Source organism: Taudactylus pleione, unplaced genomic scaffold (assembly GCF_031769625.1).
Source record: "Taudactylus pleione unplaced genomic scaffold, aTauple2 ptg001661l, whole genome shotgun sequence".
Lineage (NCBI taxonomy): Eukaryota > Metazoa > Chordata > Amphibia > Anura > Myobatrachidae > Taudactylus > Taudactylus pleione.
In genome coordinates, this window is record NW_028286058.1 from 2,050,381 (window position 1) to 2,076,881 (window position 26,501).

A 26,501-nucleotide genomic window follows, 5' to 3' on the forward strand; every position below is an offset into this window, starting at 1 on the left:
TTACTGATAGGAATATTATTTATTAATATAGGAAATATACACATTGGGGCCGATTCAGATTTGCCAGTAAGTCGCCCGCAGCTGCATCCCACTGCGTACACGGAACTAAATGCAGCGATTTTCACACGTGACGAGTTCTGCGCATCTATGCGACCTCTCACCCCTATGTGTATGCCTGATTGCTTAGCTGCCATCATTATCGGCGCGCCATTGCGCCAGGCCTGTACTAGGCGCAAGAGATGTGTCTGAATTCACACTGATCTCTGCGTGCGCACATCTCAGCACAGCCCGCCACGGCTTCTACACGCCCTCAACTCGCCCTCACCAATCTGTCCTCATTACAAGTGTGTGACTCACAGTATGATAGAGCACCTGCAAAGGCCTAAGGGCCCGATTCAGACCCGCTCGCTAGGAAGCGTTCGCACGCAGCCAGACGCATTTTGGCATTCTGCGCATGCGTACACATCGCAGTGCGTGTGTGCGAACCAGTGCGAGCGATTGGGAAGCGTACACTCACCGCGCATAGACTGGCCCTGTAAAATGAGTGACAGGAGAGGCTGTTTGTGGGTGGTGACAGGGGCTGGCCAATAGAAAGGGGGGAATGTGAACGCAGGCGTGCCTGAGTGTCTTAACGCCTTTTCAGAGGCGTGCATAATTAACAGGCAGCGTCATAGTACACGTCACCTGGTTGTATTTCACACTGAAGTGCTCGCAGTGCTTGCGGTGGGGTATGGTCAACCTGAAGCGCTGCGTTCGCTTCCAATGGTACCCGATGGTTGCATACACTTCATGGAGATGACGTGCGCAAGTGGGCGTCTTAAGACAGGCTGGTGGGCATCACTCTGCATACACAAAGCGATCGCACGCCAAGACATAGTGGGCGTGCTAATGCCTTGCCATGCGATCGCCAGCCTTCCCTAATTTACATACGCATCAAGCGAGCGAACGTATCTAGCGAGCGGGTCTGAATGAGCTCCTAAACCCCTTGGTCACAGGCTGATTCAGACACATAATAAACAATCTTTCCGCATAATAAGAGATGAGGATAATTACAAATCAAAGCTAAATGCTGATTGGTTACCAGGGGCAGAACTATGGGAGACAATGGAGGTTTTGTACCCAGAGTGTACCGTCACTGCCGCCCAATACATGGCGCCTCTTCCATATTTATTTTCCATCTTTTTTTGGGTAGGGGGGGAGGCACCAAATTATAACTTGCCCACGGGCGCCTGGGATGAATTTATGCCACTGTTGGTTACGACACATTTCCCGTTTGCTGGTACAGGTTGAGTTTCCTATATCCAAATATTCTAAAATACGGAATATTTTTAGCATGACTGAGATAGCGAAACCTTTGATTTTTGATGGTTCAATGTACACAAACTTTGTTTAAGGCACAAAATTATTAAATATAAAGTATAAAATGACCTATAGGCTGTGTATAAGGTGTATCTGAAACATAAATACATTTCATGCATGTACACAAACTTAGTTTGAGCCACAAAATTATTGAAAATATTGTATAAAATAACCTTCAGGCTGTGTATAAGGTGTATATAACACATAAATGCATTCTGTGTGTATAAGGTGTATATAACACATAAATGCATTCTGGGTTTAGATTTGGACCCTATTCCTAAGACATTTCAATATGGTATGCAAATATTCCAATATCCTAAATACCCCTGGTCTCCAGCATTTTGGATATGGGAGACTCAAGCTGTAAATAGCTCCCAGACATAAGTCTTTGTCATAGCCTTGAGGGCGTTATAAGAAGTCATATTGTTGGGTCTGAGTAATAATAGGGTTATACATGAAATTCACCAGTAGTCACATAGTTATGGAGTTCATCATTCAGGTAAGCAGGTGGATGGGAATGTTACCTCCAGAGACCTCTGTAGCATAAGTAAGTCTGACGACAGCTGATTGGCCCTGTGAGCCTGGGTGGAGTTTGATTCGACCATAGAACTCAACGCCTTGATAGGTGAAGTGAGTTTCGTTAAGTCCTCCAGCAGCATCTGGAAAACAATCATGGTTAAGAACCAGCCCTGACAGTGTCATAAATCACAGGATCATCAGCACACGGGCTCTCGCACTCAGGTGTGTGTGTGTCTGAGATATGCTCACGTGAGTGAGATAGCAATCACTGATCACTAGGGTGAACGAAGAGCCCTCGCTCATTCCTGGCTCTCATATCACCAGTGTAGCTCCTCCTCCACGCACAGTATGCCCAGTCCCGTGCCGGCAACCCCACTCCAAGCAATCAATAAAAAAATTAAATTCATGTATATATATATATATATATATATATATATATATATACACATATACTTCTGTCTATCAGCCAGAGTTCCCAGTGACTGCTGCAGTACTCAGTATACCCCTATGCCTGGGAAGGTATGTTATGCTGAATAACTGCCAGTGACAGATGCTGTATTAGTATATTTATGGAATAAGCCCAGCAGTCCCTCAGCCTCTGCCTCATACAGGTACTCACCTAACGTCACACAGAAATATGCAAATGCATCAATGTGGACACAGCTGTCACATACTTGTACTCTGTGTAAGGTCTGGGAGCATCTACCGATAGATACTACTGCATGAGGCTTGTCCATCACAGATATCACTCCAAGAGGCCCTTACTTCTCCATAAACCTCTATTCCAATCATCCAACCTGTGCACATGCATTAATAGCGCATAGTACATGCCACAGTTCCCATATAAAACGTGGACATCACTGCTCTAAAACATATTATTTCTCACCCACTGCATAACCTCCTCGGCTATTCTTCAACCGCCATTCTCTGTATGGTTATGTAGGGACTCTTACTGTAGGAGCAGCTGGTAAAATACAGATTCCCTAAACCATTGAAGGTACAAAAGGTAAGAAAGGATCCAACCTGCAGTTGTTGAAGTTGCGCCTGTTTCCCAATGATATCCGGCTGCAGCTCATTTTCCTTGGCGGCTTTAACTCTGATCGCTGACATCTGCTTGCGCAGCACCTTGAACACCGAATCAAACTCTTCACTCTGCGCGGCCAAACTCTGAACGTGGGGGAGGAATCATAGTTAGTAAAAACAGTTTGATCACTGACTCTTAGTCACTGATAAGGACTCTGTGTTACTCCTTGAGATGGCCACAAACATTGCGATAGCAGCAGCAATACTGAGTAATTGCCCAATACCGAAGCCTATAAGGCCCCAAATTCTCCCCTACAAAGAGGCATGTTGGTCAGTGTGATGTCCCCATGTGACATGGAAGTGCTACAGCCTAATACTGTATCTGCATTTGTCTACCTTGGCCACCAACGCGTTTTGGGCTGTTTGAGGAATAGAGGCGGGAAGAGGTGTAGAATGCTAATATTTTATCCAATGTTAATTTATAATAAAGAGCCTCATCCTTTTCAAATCTGGACTAGGGCAGGGGCGAAAGTGTGGGGTCATTTTCTGGGCTCAGCCGGATTAATGAAATCCATTTTGAACCTCCAAGTTGCTGAGAAACGCGTTTCTTTGCTTATGCCAAGCAATGTAATAAAAAGCTTCACACAGTCCGTCCACAAGTCCCATTACTCTAATAAATCATTTAAGCCATAAATGAGCCTAAGGGGGAGATTTATCAAATATTGGAGAGAAACCAATTAGCTCCTAAAGTGACAGTCAGGAAGTGATTGGTTGGTACTTTATCTCTCTCTACTTTATCTCTCTCCAAGCTTTCATAAACCTTTCCCTAAATATAGATACTGAAAATGTTATTCAGTTGAAAGCGGTGGCTGTAAAGTGGTAGAAGAAGTTGTTTGATGGATGTTTGCACTTTGCTCGGTGCACCTCTAAAGATTTTTCTTTCCCTCTGTACTTTACCTATATTAATTTGTTGTGATATAATATTGTGCTGTATAGTGCAATTCTGTCCTTTGGCCACCAGGTGTCAGTGATGTTTTTCCACCTTTAAGGACATGATACAGACTATAATACCGGCCTGCACCCTAAATCATTTGTGAAAAGGAGACACAAGGCTATCTTAGGGTGCAGGGTTACACACGTTGTAATTCTTGTATTTATATTTTGTGTGCGAATAATCTGGTATTTATACATTATAAACATTAAATAATTGGTACAATCAAGGCAGGATCAGTTCCATGTGTTCACTTTATATGAAATGCTGATTTTCCTGGAAAGCCCTGCGATACTTGGCCAGAACAGTCGGTGATTTAGCAATACTCTGAAATCGGGCCAGAACAAGAAGTTGTGAAGACATGATGCGTCGATGCAGTCCGTCCCTACCTCATCTAATGGAGGAGAGCTCTGAAATGTCAGCAAGTACGAGACACGGCGATAGTGGGCTGGCACGGGATACATACCCAACCTGGCTAGCACAGAACAAATGGCCCTATGGGTGCATAAACTCAAGGCCTGCCCCACATAATGCTGTAACACAATGCCCCAATGCTTTGGAATGGAGCATTTGTATAAGTCTCATGGGGAGATGTATCCAGCCTTGGAGAGAGACCAAGTGGGGAAGTTGCCCAAATCAACCAATCAGCTTCTAACTGTTGTTTAAAGACCGAGCTCTACAACCAGGTGACACTGCGGGATAACTGCGGCTTATCTAGCTCCGGTAGCCCAGAAACAACAGTTGGCTCCAGAAGAGGATAGTGGCTACCTGAGAAGCCCTCGCTGGGTCCCCGCATTACCGAATTCTATTACAGACGGAGGCAGAGCATCGTCTGTTACCACTCTGGGAGGTGTAGGTAACAGTCTGTTCCCAATACTGTCATGGCACCCGTCTCCAGCTAACAATCTAACTTTGCTTGGATAACCTCAGCATGGTTACCTGCAGTACTAGTGGGCCGCACATTATCTGGAGGTTCCAAACCCCCAAGGACCAAGCAGGTACTTTGGGACAATCATTTAATTCGGAACTGTATTGTAGGTACTACTACTTCCATATGATAATACATTTAATAAAAGTCATACTCCTTAGAATTGTTTTATATTAATGAGAACTTACATTAGTCGGATTGCTTAATTATCGCTTTCCAGGTGGTAATTAGTTCACTCTAATATGTACTTTACACTGTAACATTGTTACAGGGTTTATTTTGTTTTTATGTTTTGTTATTTATACGAAAGGTTTCAAATATCTACCAGTGTATCCATTGCTCAATAACACGCAGTACCACTGGATTTATTTATTTTATTTGCATTAGCGCAGCGGTCATTTTTTTTATTGAGGTTGCCAATGGCGGCAAATCAAATTCTTACTTTCATTTCTCTAGTATGGTTTAGAAAATGAAAGCCAAGATTTGATTGGCTGCAATTTACTACTACATATTTCTTTACAATCACCTGTAGAACAGGGTTTCCAGAAATGTCCCCCCAATATGTCTTAAAGACCAGCCAGCAGCTGGTGACAGCCATCTGTCTCAGAGTTTAAGCATATAAAGTTCCATAGTGAAACTGGAATGACTGTGATGATGGTGGATACAACCAACAAAATGGCTGCCTGCTCTGTCTGTAGGCCATGGGCTTAAGCAAAAGTGCTGCCTGTTGAAACATACCTGCAATGTGTCCTTTCTCTGCAGGAGATCTCGGTGCAGGACGGCTCTCTCCTTCTCGGCTGCGGAGATATCACTCAGGAGCGCCTTGGTTTTGTCATTTCCGAGGACGCTGTGTATCCGTTCCTTCTTCTGCTCTAGTGCTGCCAGCTTGTCCTTAATATCGTTGCTCTCCCCTAGTAACCTCTACGTAACAAACACAGCGCGTGAGCGGCTTACCGTCACCACAAAATACAGATCCGGCTCTGACACTATGGCACGTATTCAATTTGAAGCAAAAAAGTCAGTTTCCGGTTTTGGCGGAAACTTTTCGCCGATGACGTAATTTTCGCCTGTTTTGACTTTACTCCGTATTCAATTTGGAAGACTTTCCACCTAGGCAGAAAGTCAATGCAATGTACTAGGCGGAAAAGTATCGTCTATGAATAGGAGGCGGAAAAAAGGGCAGAATTGGGGTTTTGGGGTGCAACGTTGCGGGAACCCCCGTGCAGCCTTCAGACAGTCCCCCAAAGGTAATCTGTGCCAAAAAAAATAAAAAAAACACTTAAGGACACCCCAAAAAATTACTTTGAATACGGTGGCAAAAATTAAAAATGTTGGGGTACAAAGTTAAAAAACTAGCGAACTTGACTCTGGGGGGGTCCCCAAGTATGCCCCAGGTGTTTTTTAGATTGCAGGTGCATGCGGCAGGTGGATTTTTCACGATTGTTTCAACTTCACTTTAGCAACTTTTAAATATGCTGCCCCCCATTTTCAAGTACCCCAAATTTGCTGGGATAAGTTATTTTCTGCAAAAAATACTCCTGAATACTATTCTGCACCACGTATAGAAAAACGCTATTTAGCAGCTATTGAGCCCGTTTTAAAAGCCCAAATACCTTCAGCAAGCCAAATTGGGGGGTAACATAGTGAACCCCCATGTCAGAGCATCTTTTGGGGGGTGTCAGGCCGATTTCCCCAAATCTGACAGTACTTTCCGCCTGTTCAAGTTTCGCCAGGTCCCATTTTCGCGTACTTTCAAATTGAATTCGGGGTAAAGCCGGCACGGCCGCGATACTTTTCTGCCTACAAAACAGGCGAAGTAGGCGGAAAATGTCCGGGCCGCGAAAAAGTATCGCGGCACAGCTCAAATTGATTACGACTCTTATTGTTGAGCTGAAAGGGCACATCTACACAAACATATGTGAGTATCATCAACCTTTGCGGATGCCGGGTGCGGTGTATTGGTTTGAATAAAGAAGGGAGGTCGATCGACGTCAGTGTAAATTTCCAGCTCACAAGTATATACGTTAGAAGCAACTTTAATATATACATGTATTTCCACGGGAAGGCAGCATTCTTGTTATTCAATCACTTACCTGGCACGAACATAAGGGATGTGATGGCAGCCAGCTGGGCTTTACCTTTCACTACGGGGGTAGGTGGATGGGTAATACCCCACCAAAAGGATTTTTGGCTGAGGGGAAGGATATATTAACAATATACACGGACATATAAACACATGGGGAGGGGGATGCAACCAATACATGGGGGCCCATTCACACCGGGAGTGGGTGCTCTGCCTCTGGTAGCGGGGTGGGGTGCGATACTGCTAGGAATTTTTTTGCCACGGGGGGGGGGCTATTTCCACTGGTGGGCGGAAAGTGATTTTACAATGGGGGCTTATAGACGGGAGGCACCAGAATCCCGATACCAGTCGGAATCCAGGCACTGGCATCCCGACGGTAAGTAGTGGAACTAGGGGGGGGTTTGGCACTAAAGGAGGGGTTAGGTAATAGGGGAGGGAGGTTAGGTTTAGGCAATAGGGGGTAGGTTAGGAGGTTTTAAAAATACATTCCAAACTTTATTAAATAATACAAAAATAACAATATCGGACAGGTTTTTTTTTTGGTTTGGGAGAGAAATGTGTCCGTTAAGTGGTTAATAGCTGACCTCAATATTGTCCATGGAGTCTTGGTTCATGGCCCCATCATTTACAGGAGCAGCGGTGGAGTCCAGCACGCTCTCGGCGATCACCTTCCAGTAGAGGAATTCCCGCAGCGGGTTCTGGAATAGCTGCCGGAGCTCAGACTCCGTCTCCGTGCTCAGCTTAAAAGCTTTACTCTTTACCCTGCAATAGACGTTTAGTACAAAAAACACAAGGCCACGGGTTCAATGTAAGTGATTCCATATCCACAGACAATTCTATTGCATTTATGAATATGAGAAGGAGAACGGAAGCAAAGTCTGTTCTCTGCAAGAGGTAAAACAAAACATCGGACTCTAGAATGTAGAGAAGATGCAATAGAGGAAATCTGCTGTATCAAAATAACTTGAGGATCCAAAAGGGAATAGAGAGAGATATAAACTACAGCGCTATAAGCCCCCAGCCGTTGAGGACAGTGTATTCTAATATTCATTATTACCGTTGCGATGCCCAGCTGCAGACATTACCGATTATTACCATAGACAAGCTTAGCTAATTCTCCATAGAGGAGAAGTGAGGTAATCTTAGAGAAGATACTGGTCGAAAAGTGCCACCGCCACCGGCCGTTCCAGAATCATTCTGCAGCCATCGCGCAGAATTGAATTCCCCCTTAATAACTCCAGATAGGTCCATCATAAAGAAATGCTACTTAAAGCATATTAACCCTGAGGGTATTATAACTTTACATATGTCACTTTAGGAGCATGTTTAACGTTATAATATCCTCACGGTGAAAATACTTTAAGCAGCATTTTAACAGTGTTGGGATCCTGGCACCGGCTGTCTCCTGTCTACATAGTCATTTTTGACGGGATCGGTATGATGCATGGCCGGCGGTTCAAATCCTGTCAGTGGAAGCCCGGCAACGGTGAAGATCCCGACTGCGCTAAGTATAAACTAATCTACCCCCCCTAACCCTCCATTAGGGGTGCCTAACCCTAACCTCCCCCCCCCCCCCCCCAAGTGCCTAACCCTAACCCCCCCGTCTGAATCTAACCCTCCCGGGGGGTGCCTAACCCTAAGTCCCCCCCTGGAGCCCCTAACCTACCCCCCCCCCATGGTTGTCAGCACCCGGCTTACCTTTCGATCAGGATGCCGGGCGTCGGGCTCCCGATGTAGGTAAAATTACAGACGTTGGGATCTCAACACCTGTAATTTAACCCTTGCCTGAATTAGACAGTCGCGCAGCCAGCAGTCGGGATTCCGTCCATCGGCTTCCCGACTGTTTCCCTTTTTGACATAAGGCCTGATTCTGAAATTTACGCTAATGCGATCGCAGCTGGGATTTCACACGATCTGCAATTGCGAAAATATGCTAATGTTTTCAAAGCTTACCCTAGCACTGTTGCCTCCTCCTATTCGTCTAACATCACACACCTGCGTAGACATCGGTAATAACGACGTATATCGGGCAGCCATGCAGCATATGCAGCAAGTCTGACCAGCCGCCAAACGCAGCGCCTCTCCTGATACGCGGAGAGCTCACATACTTCGAAGGAGATCGCAGCGGCTAACTTATGCACGCCCATGAAACGGCATTTAAACGGTCAGACATGCCTACGTTTGCCTAGCCACTCCCCATCACCTCCCGCTGACTACCTGTCACTCACTGTTTGAATGGATTCTCAGGGGTAAATTTACTAATGTGAGAGTTTTTAGAAGTGAGATTTAAAAGAGATGTTGCCCATAGCAACCAATCAGATTCTACTTAACATTTAACTAGCACCTTCTAGAAGATAATAGCTAGAATCTGATTGGTTGCTATGGACAACATCACTTTTAAAACTCACTTCTAAAAACTCTCACTTTAGTAAATTTACCCCTCAGTGCGGGTGGTGAAATCAAAAACCAATCACTACGAGTGCGCCGGGCGGCTTACACGCATGCACAATGGCAAACAATCGCTCGATCTGCATAAAATCTGCATTGCCTCCATCTCTGAATCAGGCCCATGGAGACTGTAGATTACGTAACTGCATCCCCATAAAACAAAGGGACATTGGCCTGGGCTGCTCTATGTAGAGTGAGGAGGTCACCAGCAGCTACAGGTACCTGTACCCATATGTTCTGGTTCTTTGGGTGCATGTGGAGTCTGGCTGATGGGAAAATGAGATTACAGATGGGATAAGGGGATTGTCGTTACACAACCAGGACACATGGGCGCCCTGAGAATGACAGCACAATTACTGCCCACTGTAGCTTTGCGAGAGACCAATGGATATTATACGCAGCTCGGTAAGAACATTTAGGAAATTGGGCTGTAATACAATCATCCTGAATAAAGTGCATTATCTCAGGCAATAGGATTGTAGAGTGAGAAGTAGAAAGACACATATCATTAGCATGTAAAGACAAATCGATATTCTGATTTTTATATAGAATAAATAAAAATAAATATACAATTGTCTCAGGTCAATAATACAATGAAATGTGTATTCAAGTCCTCACATCAATTATCAATGAATGATGTCAGTCGCTCTCCTGGATGACATCATGGGCCTGATCCTGAGTCGCACGCAGAAGCATCTATTGGCGGTCACCCGTCTATGACTATGGCCTCCTATGCCTGCGACCGTGAACGCAGCTGATTGCATAGACAAACCCACGACCATTTTTGCGTGCCTTACTAGCCACCGCCCAGGAACGCCCAGCACTTTTCCACAGCACTCCTGATACCGTCCGTCTCGATCGCTACAGCGCCTTTGAGCCTCTGTGTGACGCATGCGCTGTACGAGTTTCTAGAATATTTTGTGCATGCACTGATGACGCAAATCACTCAGCTACATGAACAAAGGCATTGCGTCAGGGCCCCGAATCAGCCCCCAATGTGTTACGTGATGTCATTGTTCGTTTCATTGGCCCTGTACAACACACGTGCCACTGGTTATATTAACTCATGTATTCTGGTGCCCCTCAATGCAGTCATTACGAAACTGGCAGATGAATGCACCCGTCATATGTACAAAGTGTATTACTAGAGGGCAACTGACAGGACGTGATCTATGCAATTACCTTTGGTAGTCGCGCATGGCAGCGATGACCTCGTCAGATAGCGGCTGGACATCTTTGGAGAATTTGAAGAGATCCTTCAGCTGGACTTTCACCCGTTCTGCCTTGGCCTCTTCTGCAGCTAATGCTGACTTGGTGACCTAAAAAAAAAGAAAATAATGGGTCACAATATACTGTATATACATAGAAATCCTCTGACTGTACAGCAACGCGCTATATATTGGTGTTATATGCAGAAAAGATTGCAGTAAATTGAGATACCAGGAGTGCTTGGTCATGCTGCTATTTAGACTACACCAGGCGACGTTGTAAACTTCCATTTGCCCCAGTGACCAAAGCTAGCTGTCTGCTACAAGTTCTGGTAACCGCCCTGTCTGTCGTCAAACTTTACTCAGTGCCAACATCAAGGCCATCAAGTTTCCACAAACTTGAAGAAACTATTAAAACTCACGTTCAACGTTTTCCAAAGTGCTAGTAACTCATCTTCGCTCTTCACCCGCTCTCCACACTCTAGACTCTCCTCCAGCCTCTGTATGGCCTTCCTGAACTCGGCGATGTTGGCCTGCAGTTGCCGGGCAAGCAGGAGAAAGGCATTCTCCGAGTTGTACGTCTTCAGTAGACTCTCTTCTTCCTCGCCGTTCATGAGTTTTAGCTCTGCCAGAGTTCTGCGCAGTTCTTCCAGCTCCTTATAGATTTTTTCCGTCCCGAGAGGAGACGTGTTCCTAATCACCTCCGCTGACTTCACCTCCAGGGCCTCCAACTGTTTCTCCCCAATTTCCACATCTTTGCCGATTTCCTGCAATAACAAAGAGGTGTAGAATACATGAGCAATGTCTGTGTTGTGGCAAAGGATTATAGTAAAACACTGCATTAACGAATGAAGCAATTGTAAAATCAAGTTAAGGATCCCCAGTAACTCAGATTCATCTACCATTGCTCTATAGACAGTATGTTGTATTCGTCCTTCAAAGAGGAAAGTTGATACTTTGGGTTTGGAAAGGTCCAAAGAAAATTAAACATGTCAAGAAAGATAGAGACTGACTCATCCTCTAATGTTGTTGGCTGGAGGATAATTCCTCGTAGTGTATGGCCACCACCTAGATCATAATTCCTTTATGAGTTAGGTACTCCGGTAAGGTCAATAGTATCTATCCCTTTGCTACACAGGGCCCCCAATATTCCAGTATTCGGCCAAACAACCAAGCTTACGGCGCTAGCAGGTAGTGAGAGTATAGGTAGAGACTGTCTGCCAGCTTTCTGTAGTGTGTTGGGACTGTCTCATGCACTCAGGCCTGTGTCCCCCCTGCACGCCGTTCTGTCTTAAGGGAGAGCCAATGGTGTTTGAAGGGGAATTGGGCGGACGATAAAGCCATAGCTAAATGCCGTGCATGCTAGTTACTCCCACATATCTGCTAGATGGCGGCCACCGCAGTGGTGGCCCCGCCTCCTGTTGATTTGACTCCGCCCACTGACAATTTGGCCCCACCTACCACCTACCCATGAGGTCAATTTCTAAATATTTTCAAAGGCCACTTTGAACTCCCAAGCTGCCCCTGCCTAATGCTATTTATACAGTCCTTCAGGCTGATATTCTAATTAGACAGATGTTTTTAGAAAGGCACACAATACGGACTGTTCCTCAAAGGTGACTGAACATAGATTTATAAACTTGCGCCATCAAGAACCTCATTTGTTTGTTTTTTTCCCAGTGGTCATGTTTTATACTGATTATTAGTTCATTATATGCTACAGACATTTTTGGAGGTATTGCTCTATTTAAAATTCCTCTTCACTAATATGTTGAATAACTTTGCAGAACATCCGATGCTGTGACAGCAACTATCCTGAAACTATACATATCTGCAGTCTTTAACTCTGCTTCTGGCTATATTTCTGTACAGAAAGTGTATTATTTACACCGCTGCAGATAAAGGTTTCTTTCTCTTTAAGAGTGAAATTACAGGCGCACAGGAATGTCCTGAAAAGTCTATGATGTCAGCGTGGAGGGTGTGTGCAATGTTTATAACACACAAATACACATATCTCCACCTTGCTGTCCTTACCTTTACTCAGGCCTAGGTGTGGCAAGATGCCTCTAACACGATACACCTGGCAAGCTGTCACTGATGATCGCACAATACAGTTATAGTCATCTCTCTCATGCTACCTGGCCGGCTGAGTATCACGGATCCATAATTATACAAGACGCCGAACCTGCATCCTTGTTGTGTTATTATACCGTAACTATAAGCAACGTTTATCACTTGTTTCTATGACCATATCTCAGGGGCATGACATAACTGTCTGCAAATCTTATTGCATTGTATATCTGCCTCTGTTAAAATGAGCAGGAGTTTTCCATATGTACCTGAGGTTAAATGAAATATCAGCCATAGCAAGTTTCTTGCTAACAATGGGATAATGTGCTTTATGTAACCCATGACAACCAATCACAAGTTGCCTTCGATCAACCCAGTGCAAGTTGGCAAATAAAAACAAATATCTGATTGGATCCTACAGTGACTGCACATAGGCCCTGATTCAGAGCCGGACGCTCTGACCAGAGCGCTCGCTCTGAATCAGGGCCCACCTCCATTAATATGGAGCGTCCTCCTGGACGCTCGTATAGCTGTGGGTCACCACCCACAGCATATACGAGCGTGCAAAATGATGGTCGCGATGGTCTTGACCATCGCGACCATCGAAACTGCGAGCAACAGCCTGCGGTTGAGTTTTTCAACCGCAAGGCCAGGAGTGATTTTGGCTCTATCAGAGCCAAAATCACTCCCACTGACATCACTAGTGATGTCAGTGGGGCCGGCTTCTGACGGTAGGCGTTCCCTTGGGAATGCCTCCGTCTGGCAGGCATGCCCGTCAACATCGACAGCACGCCCCCTTTGATGAGACACTCCGAGCGAAGGAAAGTCCTTCGCTCGGCACGTCTTGCGCATGCGCACGACGGAGCTCCCTCCGTCGTGCGCATGTGCAGTGCGGACCATCGACCCACTTGCGAGTGGGTCTGAATGAGGGCCATAGTTTTGTAAATAACTTCCACTGACTTCAATAAAACAGTGCCCCCAAGTGTTCAACCGGTAGAATACTTCCTTAGTGTTATTGAGGAATATCTTTTGAATAAGCAACTTTGGCCCTCATTCAGAGCCGTACGCTCTGAGCAGAGCGCACGCTCTGAATGAGGGCCGGGCTCCATTTTCATGGAGCGTCCTCCTGGACGCTCGTATAGCTGTGGGTCACCACCCACAGGCTATATGAGCGTGCATTGTGATGGCCGCGATGGTCGTGACCATCGCGACCATCGAAATTGCGAGCCGGAGCCTGCGGTTGAGGTTTTCAACCGCAAGCTCCGGAGTGATTTTGGCTCTATCAGAGCCAAAGTCACTCCCACTGACATCACTAGTGATGTCAGTGGGCCGGCTTCTGACGGGAGGCGTTCCCGTGGGAAAGCCCCGTCAGGGAGGCACGCCCCCGGCACGCCCACCAAAGGGGGCGTGCTGTCAATCAACATTGACAGCACGCCCCCTTTGATCGGACACAACGAGCGAAGGACTTTCCTTCGCTCGTCGCGTCTGGCGCATGCGCACGACGGAGCTCCCTCCGTCGTGCGCATGCTCAGTCCATAACATCGACCCACTTGCGAGCGGACAGCCGCTCGCGAGTGGGTCTGAATCAGGCCCTTTGTACCCTTTAAAATGGAAGCAGCTATTTTGTAAGCACAAGCAATTTGCATGGAAATGAAGCCTGTCAATCAGATAGATGACATAGCGAAGTGCCTCAATGTCATCGCTAGCACTTAATGAATTGATAGGTTGCATTCTCATCATGGATACCGATTTAGCCCACACAGCTTAAATTCAGTCACTTATTAGCATAATGTCCCTCTGAGCGCAAGCTCTGATTGGTCAGTACCATACGTACCCGCAGCATGTTGAGCCTGTTCTCTGTAGAATCGGAGGCTGCTCCTACACAGTACTTCAGTTTTTCAATCACACTATTTAGCCAAGATTTGAAATGACCGACGTCCGTATCATAAACCTCGTGGTCTTTACAGATCTTCTCAAGACGCGTTACTCTCTCCTACAACCAGAAAACAATGGTGTCAAGAAGAGAATAGAAAACTGAGTGAAACACGTCGTCTTCTGAAGAGCCATTGCATAGAAACACAATAAAGGGTGCAAATAGTACAGACACAACATATATGGGATCATGCACTACCTACTATATATTATATGTCTATCAGTAGACAATAAAGAGTTCATAATGTGCTCTCTACTAACTTAGGAGGAATAAACAATGAACTGCATAAAAACATGGCCGCTATAGAAGAATATATTCTGCATTTAAAAGCAAAGTATTCCAAATGAATCATTTAGCAGTGGTGCGCCTAGTTTTCACAAGCATTGCAGCAACATGACTTTTTGCAAGATTACAGAAATGATCTAAAGGGGGCAAAGGGTGCATTAAGAGGAGCCCGGAAAGGCCTCTTTCACTCCACCCACTGATTGGACCTATGCAGCAACTTACAGCTGGCGCTCTTTGGGACGCATGTTATACCTTTAATAGGCCTGTTTTTCACCTCCGCATTGCACTTGTCCGAGGAGCATTTTTGTAGGTGCACTTTGAGGACATCTTTACACGCACAACACATTTCAATATGTAACAAAGACAATCCCAATGTCCCCTCACTATTAATTTAGACAATAAGGTGCCTATTATCAAGCTTTTCTGCCACAAAAATCATACGGGGAGACAACAGTTTCAGGGCCTGATAGGGAGCTGGACGCTCTGACAAAGCGCTCGCTCTGAATCAGGCACGTCCTTCTGTTTTTTTAGAGCGGCCTCCTGGCTGCTCGCATAGCTGTGAGTGACCACCCACAGCTATAGCGAGCGGCCAGGAAGATGGTCGCGATGGTCAAGACCATCGCGACCATTGGGCTTGCGACGAGACCCTTGTGGTAGGGTCTCGTTGCCGAAAGCCCTAGAGAGCTTTCGGCTCTACCAGAGCCGAAAGCACTCCCACTGACATCACTTGTGATGTCAGTGAGGCCAGCCCCATACGGTAGGCGTTCCCATGGGAACGCCTTCGTCTGGGCAGCCACGCCCCCGGCCCGCCCACCAAAGGGGGCGTGCTGTCACTCAACATCGACAGCACGCCCCCTTTGGTACGAGACCCGGAGCGACGGTTTGCCAGTCGCTATCCGGGTCTCGCGCATGCGCACGACGGAACCGGCTCCGTCGTGTGCATGCGCACTGGGCCACCATTGACCCGCTTGCGAGCGCATAGCGCTCACGAGTGGGTCTGAATCAGGCCCACAGTTCGCTATCTCCTGCATTAATGGCACCATCGGCCCACACCGTAGTCCTCATCCAATGTATGGAAACTATGTGATTGTGCAGTTTATCAAGCTTGTTTGTGATACTTAACACCATCTTCCAATGGGGTTGCCATGCTATTTCCTATGGAAAGAGAGATCACAGTGCGAGGAGGGATCTCTGCGGATCCCTCCACTACCTCCGGCTTTTAGTACGCATGTACGACCAAAAGTAGTGCTCCTGCTATACAGCAGGCAGGGCGCTGAGGGTGGTGGCAGGGAGCCTCTGCATGCGCCGAGGGCTCGCTCGCTCCTGAAAAGGTGTCGTGGCCGGCCGGCGAGGAGGCACACTTACGGAGGTGCTCCCCCAAGCTCTCCCCTCACGGGGAATAGATGCCGTGCGCATGCGCACAGTGTCTATTCACTCTGCGTCGAGCGTTCACCGCAACTTTTCCCCCCTGCGGGACACTGCGGCCCACGAGTGGGGAAGGCTCAGGGCAGGCTGTTTTAGCGGGGTGCTGATAAAAGGACAGGATGCATTTTGCCCTTTTAAAAATTGGGAAGGGCATGGCGCCTGCTTAAACAGCCTAGCGAGAACACTACAAAAGTTACTGGCGTAAGGGCAGGGTTTTGCATTCTCTGGGACAGACTGCTTATCAGTGCAAAACCAAGAGAATGGGGTACATGTATCAAGCATTGATAAAGGGAGTTCTGGAACAAAAAAGGGGTTATTACCGCTTCTCTAATATGTACTAAAAGACTGACCGTGGAGGAATCAGGTTTCTCCAGCAGCCCCTTCGGCTTGTGTAAATAAACGGACGGGGCACTTACTAATAGGCGACAGGCAGCGCGTTTCGTTGCTTGCCCTCTAACACCTAGCACCATCCTCACAGTGTCACTTACCAGTCCTGCCGCTGGCTCGGGACCTCCTTGCACATAGCAGCTCACCCTAAATGGGATCTTGCAGTTATGCGAGATCTCACACATGAGCATTGTGGGCCTGATTCGGAGATGTACGCTAACCCGATGGTGATCCGCCCTGCCCTAATGCCTTTTCCTGTCTTGTGGAAACTTCTTGTACTCCGTAACAGCTACCACCTTGCTCTGCAATCTCATGGGCCTTGGTGCAAATTGAGGTGCATGGTAGGACGAAAGCGGATTTTGGGCTGTGAATCAGCCTTTTTGCAATTTTTAAATGGCACGTCCAGTGGGCACAGAAGTGGCGGACCAGCCACCAATAGTTACCGCTCACATCAGGTCAAATGGAATCCACTGAAGGTCTCCCATAGAACTACTAAGGTAGCATAAGTGTTCCGAGGGGATGTTAGTGCTTGCTGACTGGCTTCTTTACATTCCATGCGCTGTGATTGGAGTCATTTACCTGTAGCCCTAAATTATAACGTGAACTTCGGATAATGCTGGACGTATATGAAAGTCGTGACTGGCTGAAAGTTGGCCAAACTTTCAGATCAGCCAAACCGATTTGCCAATCTCTAATAAATCAGCATTTTATATGTATGGAGGTGGCACTAGGCTAGGTGTCACAATGAGGTGAGCTTCAGAGAAGGAGTCATTTTCCTGGGAACCATGTAATGTAGCCTGCGGTTTTTGCACAGATCCGTAGGACAATGAACATGAGCTACACATACATGCTCTCTAAACTAAATTCAAACAGACATGAAACTGTGCAAACAGCAGAGACTGGAGCTTGGACAGAGACCAAAACAAAGCTTTTCGCTGCCACAGACTTAGCTGGTAATTACGTCCTCCGGTGACAGACCGGAAAGGGTAAGGATGCAGGTTAGTGGCTGGGAATTTGGTTCAAGTAACATGATGGAAATAGTATTTACTCTCAGTACAATATTACCAGATCTCTTTATAGCACAGTGTATCTAGGATTAGAGATGTACAGAACTGCAGCATAATACCAGCAGTGGTGATGCCCAGTATAATACAGTTATCCCGATTTATAAACAACCTTTAACGTGACCTGGAAAATTGCCGCCAAGCCCCCATCAGTATTCCAGCCTGAATTAGCAGATGGCAACCAGGGTTTATGGACTAATCCGTATTGCAGAAAGTTTTATTGCATAACTGTACTGGGTTAAATGTTATGTTCTGGCTAAGTAACATACTCAACATTATAACTATGTACCAGAGGTAACAGCCCGGACACCAGTATTTCCCTCCCCTCTGTATTGTAGCCCATGCTTGTTTGTGCAAGGTGACGTTTGGGATATTAAAATAACATTTTCATTATCTGCTTATAGGTAACAGAATGTCAGACGATCAGGCAGTACCGGCAGTGGGGATTATCTACTGACAAAGGTGCTTATGCAGAGATGGCTGCAATTTACAACTGAAGAGCTTGCACACAAAAAACTGAGTATTTACGCCCACACAGCTCAGCTCAGATTATTCGGCTTACGCTGGGCACACATCACAGGCACCGATGTCCCACTACATACAAGTTGTAAGCTCTTTACTGTATGTGCAACAAAGCCATTCAGTATTACAGTATGCATCAATTCAGCTACAAAGACGTCTCCAATAGACCAGGAATAGCTCACTGTCTCCTGTATGCAAGAGACTAAGACCAACAGCTGACATTCTCAGACAGGTGCAAACTGTTCCAGAGTGACCAATCAGTGTCAGCGGAATGTCCCCAAACAGCCAATCACTTGTGGTACACTAGTGCCGGCCATTGTCATCATCAGTCGCTATTTGATCCTGCCCCCGACCACAGGGAAATAATACGGTGTTCCCAGGCGTGCTGTATATTATGCACCTTTTTCTTGGTCTGCACGTAGACACCCTTCCTGTATGCGGCCTAGATAGGAACGCCCTCGCCCAGTTCTGTTTCGCATGTGTAAATGGCAGAGTCATGCAAATGTGCATGGGCGTATATGTATGGGCACACACAGCTCTGGGCATGTGCAGAGCGGATTCCTGCACGGTACTGGTGTAGTACTCACTCGGCATAAGGCCTGAAGCTCAAAAGTCGACCAATCAGCAAGTAACTTTGCTTAATATAATGGCAGCCAGACAAAGAAATCAAAAATCTGATAGGTGGATATAGGTTACTACACACTTGCAGTTAGCTGGTACATGACCCTTAGGGCCTGAAACAGGGGTGCATGTTATTGCGTCTTTTGCCACGGCGTGATTGTGTATTTATGCTAATGCCGTGACTCATGATATTCGTACAGAGACGTTCACCGTCTGCAATGCTAATCTAGGTACGGCCATCGGTGGGTTAACCATTGATGATTTTGCCCCGCCAATAGTCATCCCTACCCTATTACTCACAAGGCAGCGGGCCAATCAGAGGTGTGGATGGGGGCGGAGCTAGGCTCTGTGTCCTTGCTCCAGGGAGAAAAAAAAACAAACATTGTGGGGCTCTGTTCTATCGATGGTGGAGAACTATCAGATCCTCGCCATCAAATGCAAAACCATTGGCCATCGGTGGTTAACCATCGATGGTCGATGGCCATCAAATACGATGATCCGCCGATGTGCATATTAAGACGCACCATCGGTTGCACCATTGAACATTGCACCTTATGGAGTGCAACTGGGTCTGAACATGGCCGCCTGCCTGCAACGATGCAACTGGGTCTGAACATGGCCGCCTGCCTGCAACGGTGCAACTGGGTCTGAACATGGCCGCCTGCCTGCAACGGTGCAACTGGGTCTGAACATGGCCGCCTGCCTGCAACGGTGCAACTTTGTCTGAACATGGCCGCCTGCCTGCAACGGTGCAACTGGGTCTGAACATGGCCGCCTGCCTGCAACGGTGCAACTGGGTCTGAACATGGCCGCCTGCCTGCAACGGTGCAACTTTGTCTGAACATGGCCGCCTGCCTGCAACGGTGCAACTGGGTCTGAACATGGCCGCCTGCCTGCAACGGTGCAACTGGGTCTGAACATGGCCGCCTGCCTGCAACGGTGCAACTGGGTCTGAACATGGCCGCCTGCCTGCAACGGTGCAACTGGGTCTGAACATGGCCGCCTGCCTGCAACGGTGCAACTGGGTCTGAACATGGCCGCCTGCCTGCAACGGTGCAACTGGGTCTGAACATGGCCGCCTGCCTGCAACGGTGCAACTGGGTCTGAACATGGCCGCCTGCCTGCAACGGTGCAACTGGGTCTGAACATGGCCGCCTGCCTGCAACGGTGCAACTGGGTCTGAACATGGCCGCCTGCCTGCAACGGTGCAACTGGGTCTGAACATGGCCGCCTGCCTGCAACGGTGCAACTGGGTCTGAACATGGCCGCCTGCCTGCAACGGTGCAACTGGGTCTGAACATGGCCGCCTGCCTGCAACGGTGCAACTGGGTCTGAAAGCGACATGCCCACGTCTTTTTAGCCACCCCCTGTAACTCTCCAGGTACGCCTACTGAAATCCCCAGCTTCGTTCTGCAGCTTCCGGCGGTAACTATTGCAGACTAAAAACATGGGCCGCTTGTGAGAGGCATCCACATTACATGCACCTCTGAATCATTGCGCATATGCCGCGTCCGGCGTGCGCGAATGCAAGCCCCACTGAGCGACTGCAGTTCAGTCGCTACGGCGCTCGCTACAAAACAGGGCGGATGTCGATGGTGAGTGACAGCTCACCCCGTTTTGTGGGTGGGTGGGGGTGTGTCTGAACAAACGCAGGCGTTCCCTTAGGAACGCCTGGCATTTGCTGGGAGGGGTTACTGACATCACTAGTGATGTCAGTAGTGGACTTCCTGCTCTATTAGAGCAGGAAGTCCACTCGGGCTTGCGGCAGCCTAGACCCTACCCCAGGGTCTCGTCACAAGCCTGATGGTCGCGATAATCGCGATGGTCTTCTGGCCGCTCGCACAAGCTGTGGGTGGTCTCCCTCGGCTTTGCGAGCGGCCGGAGGGAATAAAAACAAAAAAAACGCCCACATTCAGAGCGAGCGCCCGCCAGCAGCGAGCGGTTCTGAATCAGGACCCAAGTGTGCAATTGGCTATAATACATATGTGCTATTATCATCAGTCTGTCAGGAAGGCTTTGCGTCACCAGTACGGACCTGGGTTTTCTTCTTGATCTGCTTGTACTCGGCCATCATTGCACTCTGGACGCTCTCGTCGACACTGGGGTCCCCGATCCGGTTGTACAAGGAAGCGGCTTCCTCCAGGAGTCTGTCCAGCAGCCGGGACTGGTTACTGACGTCTCTCAGCAGGACGAGAGCCTGCTCATACTGCCAGCATTTCTCCTTCAGGCCCAGCTGCAGTTCCACGTCTGGCTCCAGGGTCAGGGTGATGTTGTGAACCCACAGTGTAAACTCATCCCGCGCCCTCAGGTACTCGTTCCAGTGCAGCCAGACCCACTCAATGCGGCTGGGGAGACACAACCAGAGCTTCCAGTTACCACAGGCTTCAATTTCATTCAGTATTAATGCGCAGTGTTTATTTATTACATCATTATGGTATAATACAAATAACTGACAGCACATATATGTCCTGTTTTACATGAGACAGCCCTGAAGAAGGGACACAGGGTCTAATTCAGAGATGTATATTTGGGTGCACCACTGATATTTGTGACTGTAGTACATGTGACAGTGGGTCATGTAGGTAGTGCAGGGTGAGTGCTGCAGCACTGTAGTATATGTGACAGTGGGTCATGTAGGTAGTGCAGGGTGAGTGGCTGCAGCACTGTAGTATATGTGACAGTGGGTGATGTAGGTAGTGCAGGGTGAGTGGCTGCAGCACTGTAGTACATGTGACAGTGGGTCATGTAGGTAGTGCAGGGTGAGTGGCTGCAGCACTGTAGTACCTGTGACAGTGGGTCATGTAGGTAGTGCAGGGTGAGTGGCTGTAGCACTGTAGTACCTGTGACAGTGGGTCATGTAGGTAGTGCAGGGTGAGTGGCTGTAGCACTGTAGTACATGTGACAGTGGGTCATGTAGGTAGTGCAGGATGAGTGGCTGTAGCATTGTAGTACCTGTGACAGTGGGTCATGTAGGTAGTGCAGGATGAGTGGCTGTAGCATTGTAGTACCTGTGACAGTGGGTCATGTAGGTAGTGCAGGGTGAGTGGCTGTAGCACTGTAGTACCTGTGACAGTGGGTCATGTAGGTAGTGCAGGATGAGTGGCTGTAGCATTGTAGTACCTGTGACAGTGGGTCATGTAGGTAGTGCAGGGTGAGTGGCTGTAGCATTGTAGTACCTGTGACAGTGGGTCATGTAGGTAGTGCAGGGTGAGTGGCTGTAGCACTGTAGTACATGTGACAGTGGGTCATGTAGGTAGTGCAGGGTGAGTGGCTGCAGCACTGTAGTACATGTGACAGTGGGTCATGTAGGTAGTGCAGGATGAGTGGCTGTAGCACTGTAGTACCTGTGACAGTGGGTCATGTAGGTAGTGCAGGGTGAGTGGCTGCAGCACTGTAGTACATGTGACAGTGGGTCATGTAGGTAGTGCAGGGTGAGTGGCTGCAGCACTGTAGTACCTGTGACAGTGGGTCATGTAGGTAGTGCAGAGTGAGTGGCTGCAGCACTGTAGTACATGTGACAGTGGGTGATGTAGGTAGTGCAGGGTGAGTGGCTGCAGCACTGTAGTACATGTGACAGTGGGTCATGTAGGTAGTGCAGGGTGAGTGGCTGCAGCACTGTAGTACATGTGACAGTGGGTCATGTAGGTAGTGCAGGGTGAGTGGCTGCAGCACTGTAGTACCTGTGACAGTGGGTCATGTAGGTAGTGCAGGGTGAGTGGCTGCAGCACTGTAGTATATGTGACAGTGGGTGATGTAGGTAGTGCAGGGTGAGTGGCTGCAGCACTGTAGTACATGTGACAGTGGGTCATGTAGGTAGTGCAGGGTTAGTGGGTGCAGCACTGTAGTACTTGTGACAGTGGGTCATGTAGGTAGTGCAGGGTGAGTGGCTGTAGCACTGTAGTACCTGTGACAGTGGGTCATGTAGGTAGTGCAGGATGAGTGGCTGTAGCATTGTAGTACCTGTGACAGTGGGTCATGTAGGTAGTGCAGGATGAGTGGCTGTAGCATTGTAGTACCTGTGACAGTGGGTCATGTAGGTAGTGCAGGGTGAGTGGCTGTAGCACTGTAGTACCTGTGACAGTGGGTCATGTAGGTAGTGCAGGATGAGTGGCTGTAGCATTGTAGTACCTGTGACAGTGGGTCATGTAGGTAGTGCAGGGTGAGTGGCTGTAGCATTGTAGTACCTGTGACAGTGGGTCATGTAGGTAGTGCAGGGTGAGTGGCTGTAGCACTGTAGTACATGTGACAGTGGGTCATGTAGGTAGTGCAGGGTGAGTGGCTGCAGCACTGTAGTACATGTGACAGTGGGTCATGTAGGTAGTGCAGGATGAGTGGCTGTAGCACTGTAGTACCTGTGACAGTGGGTCATGTAGGTAGTGCAGGGTGAGTGGCTGCAGCACTGTAGTACATGTGACAGTGGGTCATGTAGGTAGTGCAGGGTGAGTGGCTGCAGCACTGTAGTACCTGTGACAGTGGGTCATGTAGGTAGTGCAGAGTGAGTGGCTGCAGCACTGTAGTACATGTGACAGTGGGTCATGTAGGTAGTGCAGGGTGAGTGGCTGCAGCACTGTAGTACCTGTGACAGTGGGTCATGTAGGTAGTGCAGGGTGAGTGGCTGTAGCACTGTAGTACATGTGACAGTGGGTCATGTAGGTAGTGCAGGGTGAGTGGCTGCAGCACTGTAGTACATGTGACAGTGGGTCATGTAGGTAGTGCAGGGTTAGTGGCTGCAGCACTGTAGTACTTGTGACAGTGGGTCATGTAGGTAGTGCAGGGTGAGTGGCTGCAGCACTGTAGTACATGTGACAGTGGGTCATGTAGGTAGTGCAGGGTGAGTGGTTGCAGCACTGTAGTACATGTGACAGTGGGTCATGTAGGTAGTGCAGGGTGAGTGGCTGCAGCACTGTAGTACATGTGACAGTGGGTCATGTAGGTAGTGCAGGGTGAGTGGCTGCAGCACTGTAGTACCTGTGACAGTGGGTCATGTAGGTAGTGCAGGATGAGTGGCTGCAGCACTGTAGTACCTGTGACAGTGGGTCATGTAGGTAGTGCAGGGTGAGTGGCTGCAGCACTGTAGTATATGTGACAGTGGGTGATGTAGGTAGTGTAGGGTGAGTGGCTGTAGCACTGTAGTACCTGTGACAGTGGGTCATGTAGGTAGTGCAGGGTGAGTGGCTGCAGCACTGTAGTACATGTGACAGTGGGTCATGTAGGTAGTGCAGGGTGAGTGGCTGCAGCACTGTAGTACATGTGACAGTGGGTCATGTAGGTAGTGCAGGGTGAGTGGCTGCAGCACTGTAGTACATGTGACAGTGGGTCATGTAGGTAGTGCAGGGTGAGTGGCTGTAGCACTGTAGTACCTGTGACAGTGGGTCATGTAGGAAGTGCAGGGTGAGTGGCTGCAGCACTGTAGTACATGTGACAGTGGGTCATGTAAGTAGTGCAGGGTGAGTGGCTGCAGCACTGTAGTACCTGTGACAGTGGGTCATGTAGGAAGTGCAGGGTGAGTGGCTGTAGCACTGTAGTACATGTGACAGTGGGTCATGTAGGTAGTGCAGGGTGAGTGGCTGCAGCACTGTAGTACCTGTGACAGTGGGCCATGTAGGTAGTGCAGGGTGAGTGGCTGCAGCACTGTAGTACCTGTGACAGTGGGTCATGTAGGTAGTGGTTTCCTCAAACAGAGTCTTGATCTTCCCTTGCTTTACTAGGATCTCATGCTTTTCATCCTCGCTGCTCTCACTCAGCAGAGTCTTAGCCTTCATCAGGACCATATCTACGAGCAGCTTCCCGTCCGGCTCCAGAGAGCAGATTTTCTGCACAGAAAACACAACCGTTCACTAGAAGAACCTTTTTTACACCAGGAAGGAACCAAGGGCCTGATTCAGAGCCGCTCGTAAGCGGCTGCTCGTTTGCTCCGAGCGATGTTCGCACATCTGCGCATGCGTATGGGTTGTAATAATGCGCATGTGCCAACCAGTCATTGCGTTCGGAAATCGTGCGCTCGCAAAACAGCGAGTGCCTGCTAATTTGAGTGACAGGATGAGGCGTTTGTGGGTGGTAACAGGGGAAGGTGCTTGAAAACGGAGAGTGGTGATCCGAACGCAAGCGTGCCTAACGGTCAAAATGGGCGTTTAATGGGTGTGCATAATTAACAAAGCAGCGTCATCGACCACGTTACTTGGTTGTCTTTTAGCCTGAACTGCTCGCAGTGATTGCGGGAAGTAAAACCTACCACAAGCACTGCGAGCAGTTCAGACGCCTTTCGATGTACTCGATTAATCTAATAAATAGCGGAGATGACGTAGGATGTGAACGGCCAGGGGGCGTCTTTACAAAATAGCGAGTGCATGTTTCGTTCGCTCGCTCAGACATAGATGCGTCAACAGATCGCAAAAAGCGAGCGCTCAATTTAAATAGCCGGCCCCTTTTTCTGAACGACCGTTCGCAAATAGCGTCCAGCTCTGAATCAGGCCCCAAATTCTATAAATGTTTTATTCTCCAGTGGCTCCAGGTTATCTGGCAGATAGATGTGTCCTGTATTGCTCCCAGTTATAGGTGATTTTCTAATGGCAAGAACAAGTTTCTGTATCTGATTTGTGTTTGTGTTGTACTAATTGATTCGGCCCTGATGTCACCCGACTCGTTTATTACACAGCTACCAACGTTCCCAAACTGAAAATTCTATAATTATACCACATTATACCACACCGCTGAAACACCAAATCATGCTACTATCCATACCATACCATACCATATCATACCATACCATACCATACCATACCATATCATACCATATCATACCATACCATATCATACCATACCATACCATACCATACCATATCATACCATATCATACCATACCATATCATACCATATCATACCATACCATACCATATCATACCATACCATACCATACCATACCATACCATACCATACATCATACATCATACCATATCATACCATACCATATCATACCATACCATATCATACCATACCATACCATACCATACCATACCATATCATATCATTTCCGGTAGATCACCCCACAAGATTGGTGCCATTTGGGATGTAAGTAGGCTCTAACACCAGAGCACAGCAATATTGGGCTTGCCAGCTGTTAATACGCTGTTTACTGATACAGTTTTCAAATTGTCACTAATTGTTACTATATATTGAAAGTATATTTAGTACTGAAATACTACTAGTGTATTACTGTTGAGCCAGGAGGGCACTGACAGTTCATATACCTATTTAATTAATTTACTAATAGGTTAAATGTTAACTTTGTTTTTATAGTTGGTCAGGAAATATAATGAACCTGTAACAACATATTTAATTATATTTTACTATAATGCTGAGTGCACACTAGGTCAACATGTCGGCAATTTACCGACCTATCTGACGATTGGTAAGTGCATATACACTTACCATTAGTCAGCCTGATGTGTCGGGCCTGATGTCACAACTTGGAGGGGATTTAAATTTGCCGACCCAGTTGAGCTGTCACTCACAGCCGGGTCCCTGCAGCACGTGTATGGGAGATCGTGCAAACCAGACACAACGATATATATCTGCAGATATACTGTCCATCAGCTGATGCGATATGTTTGTGAATGCCAGACAAATCGAGGTGTA

General features: G+C 47.7%; 1 protein-coding gene across 5 annotated transcripts in view; it reads right to left on the reverse strand.

Moving 5' to 3' along the window:
* Positions 1-26,501, reverse strand: part of SYNE3 (spectrin repeat containing nuclear envelope family member 3) — a 150,911-nt gene that overhangs the window by 42,689 nt on the left and 81,721 nt on the right. For all 5 annotated transcript variants that reach the window (XM_088464373.1, XM_088464375.1, XM_088464370.1 and 2 more), the window contains exons 3-11: positions 24,507-24,679; positions 20,902-21,211; positions 14,464-14,622; positions 10,982-11,326; positions 10,534-10,670; positions 7,488-7,665; positions 5,559-5,741; positions 2,902-3,045; positions 1,884-2,018 (exon numbers count right to left, since the gene is read on the reverse strand). In XM_088464373.1, coding sequence (XP_088320499.1) covers positions 1,884-2,018; positions 2,902-3,045; positions 5,559-5,741; positions 7,488-7,665; positions 10,534-10,670; positions 10,982-11,326; positions 14,464-14,622; positions 20,902-21,211; positions 24,507-24,679 — 1,764 coding nt within the window. The remainder of the gene's footprint in view (positions 1-1,883; positions 2,019-2,901; positions 3,046-5,558; positions 5,742-7,487; positions 7,666-10,533; positions 10,671-10,981; positions 11,327-14,463; positions 14,623-20,901; positions 21,212-24,506; positions 24,680-26,501) is intronic.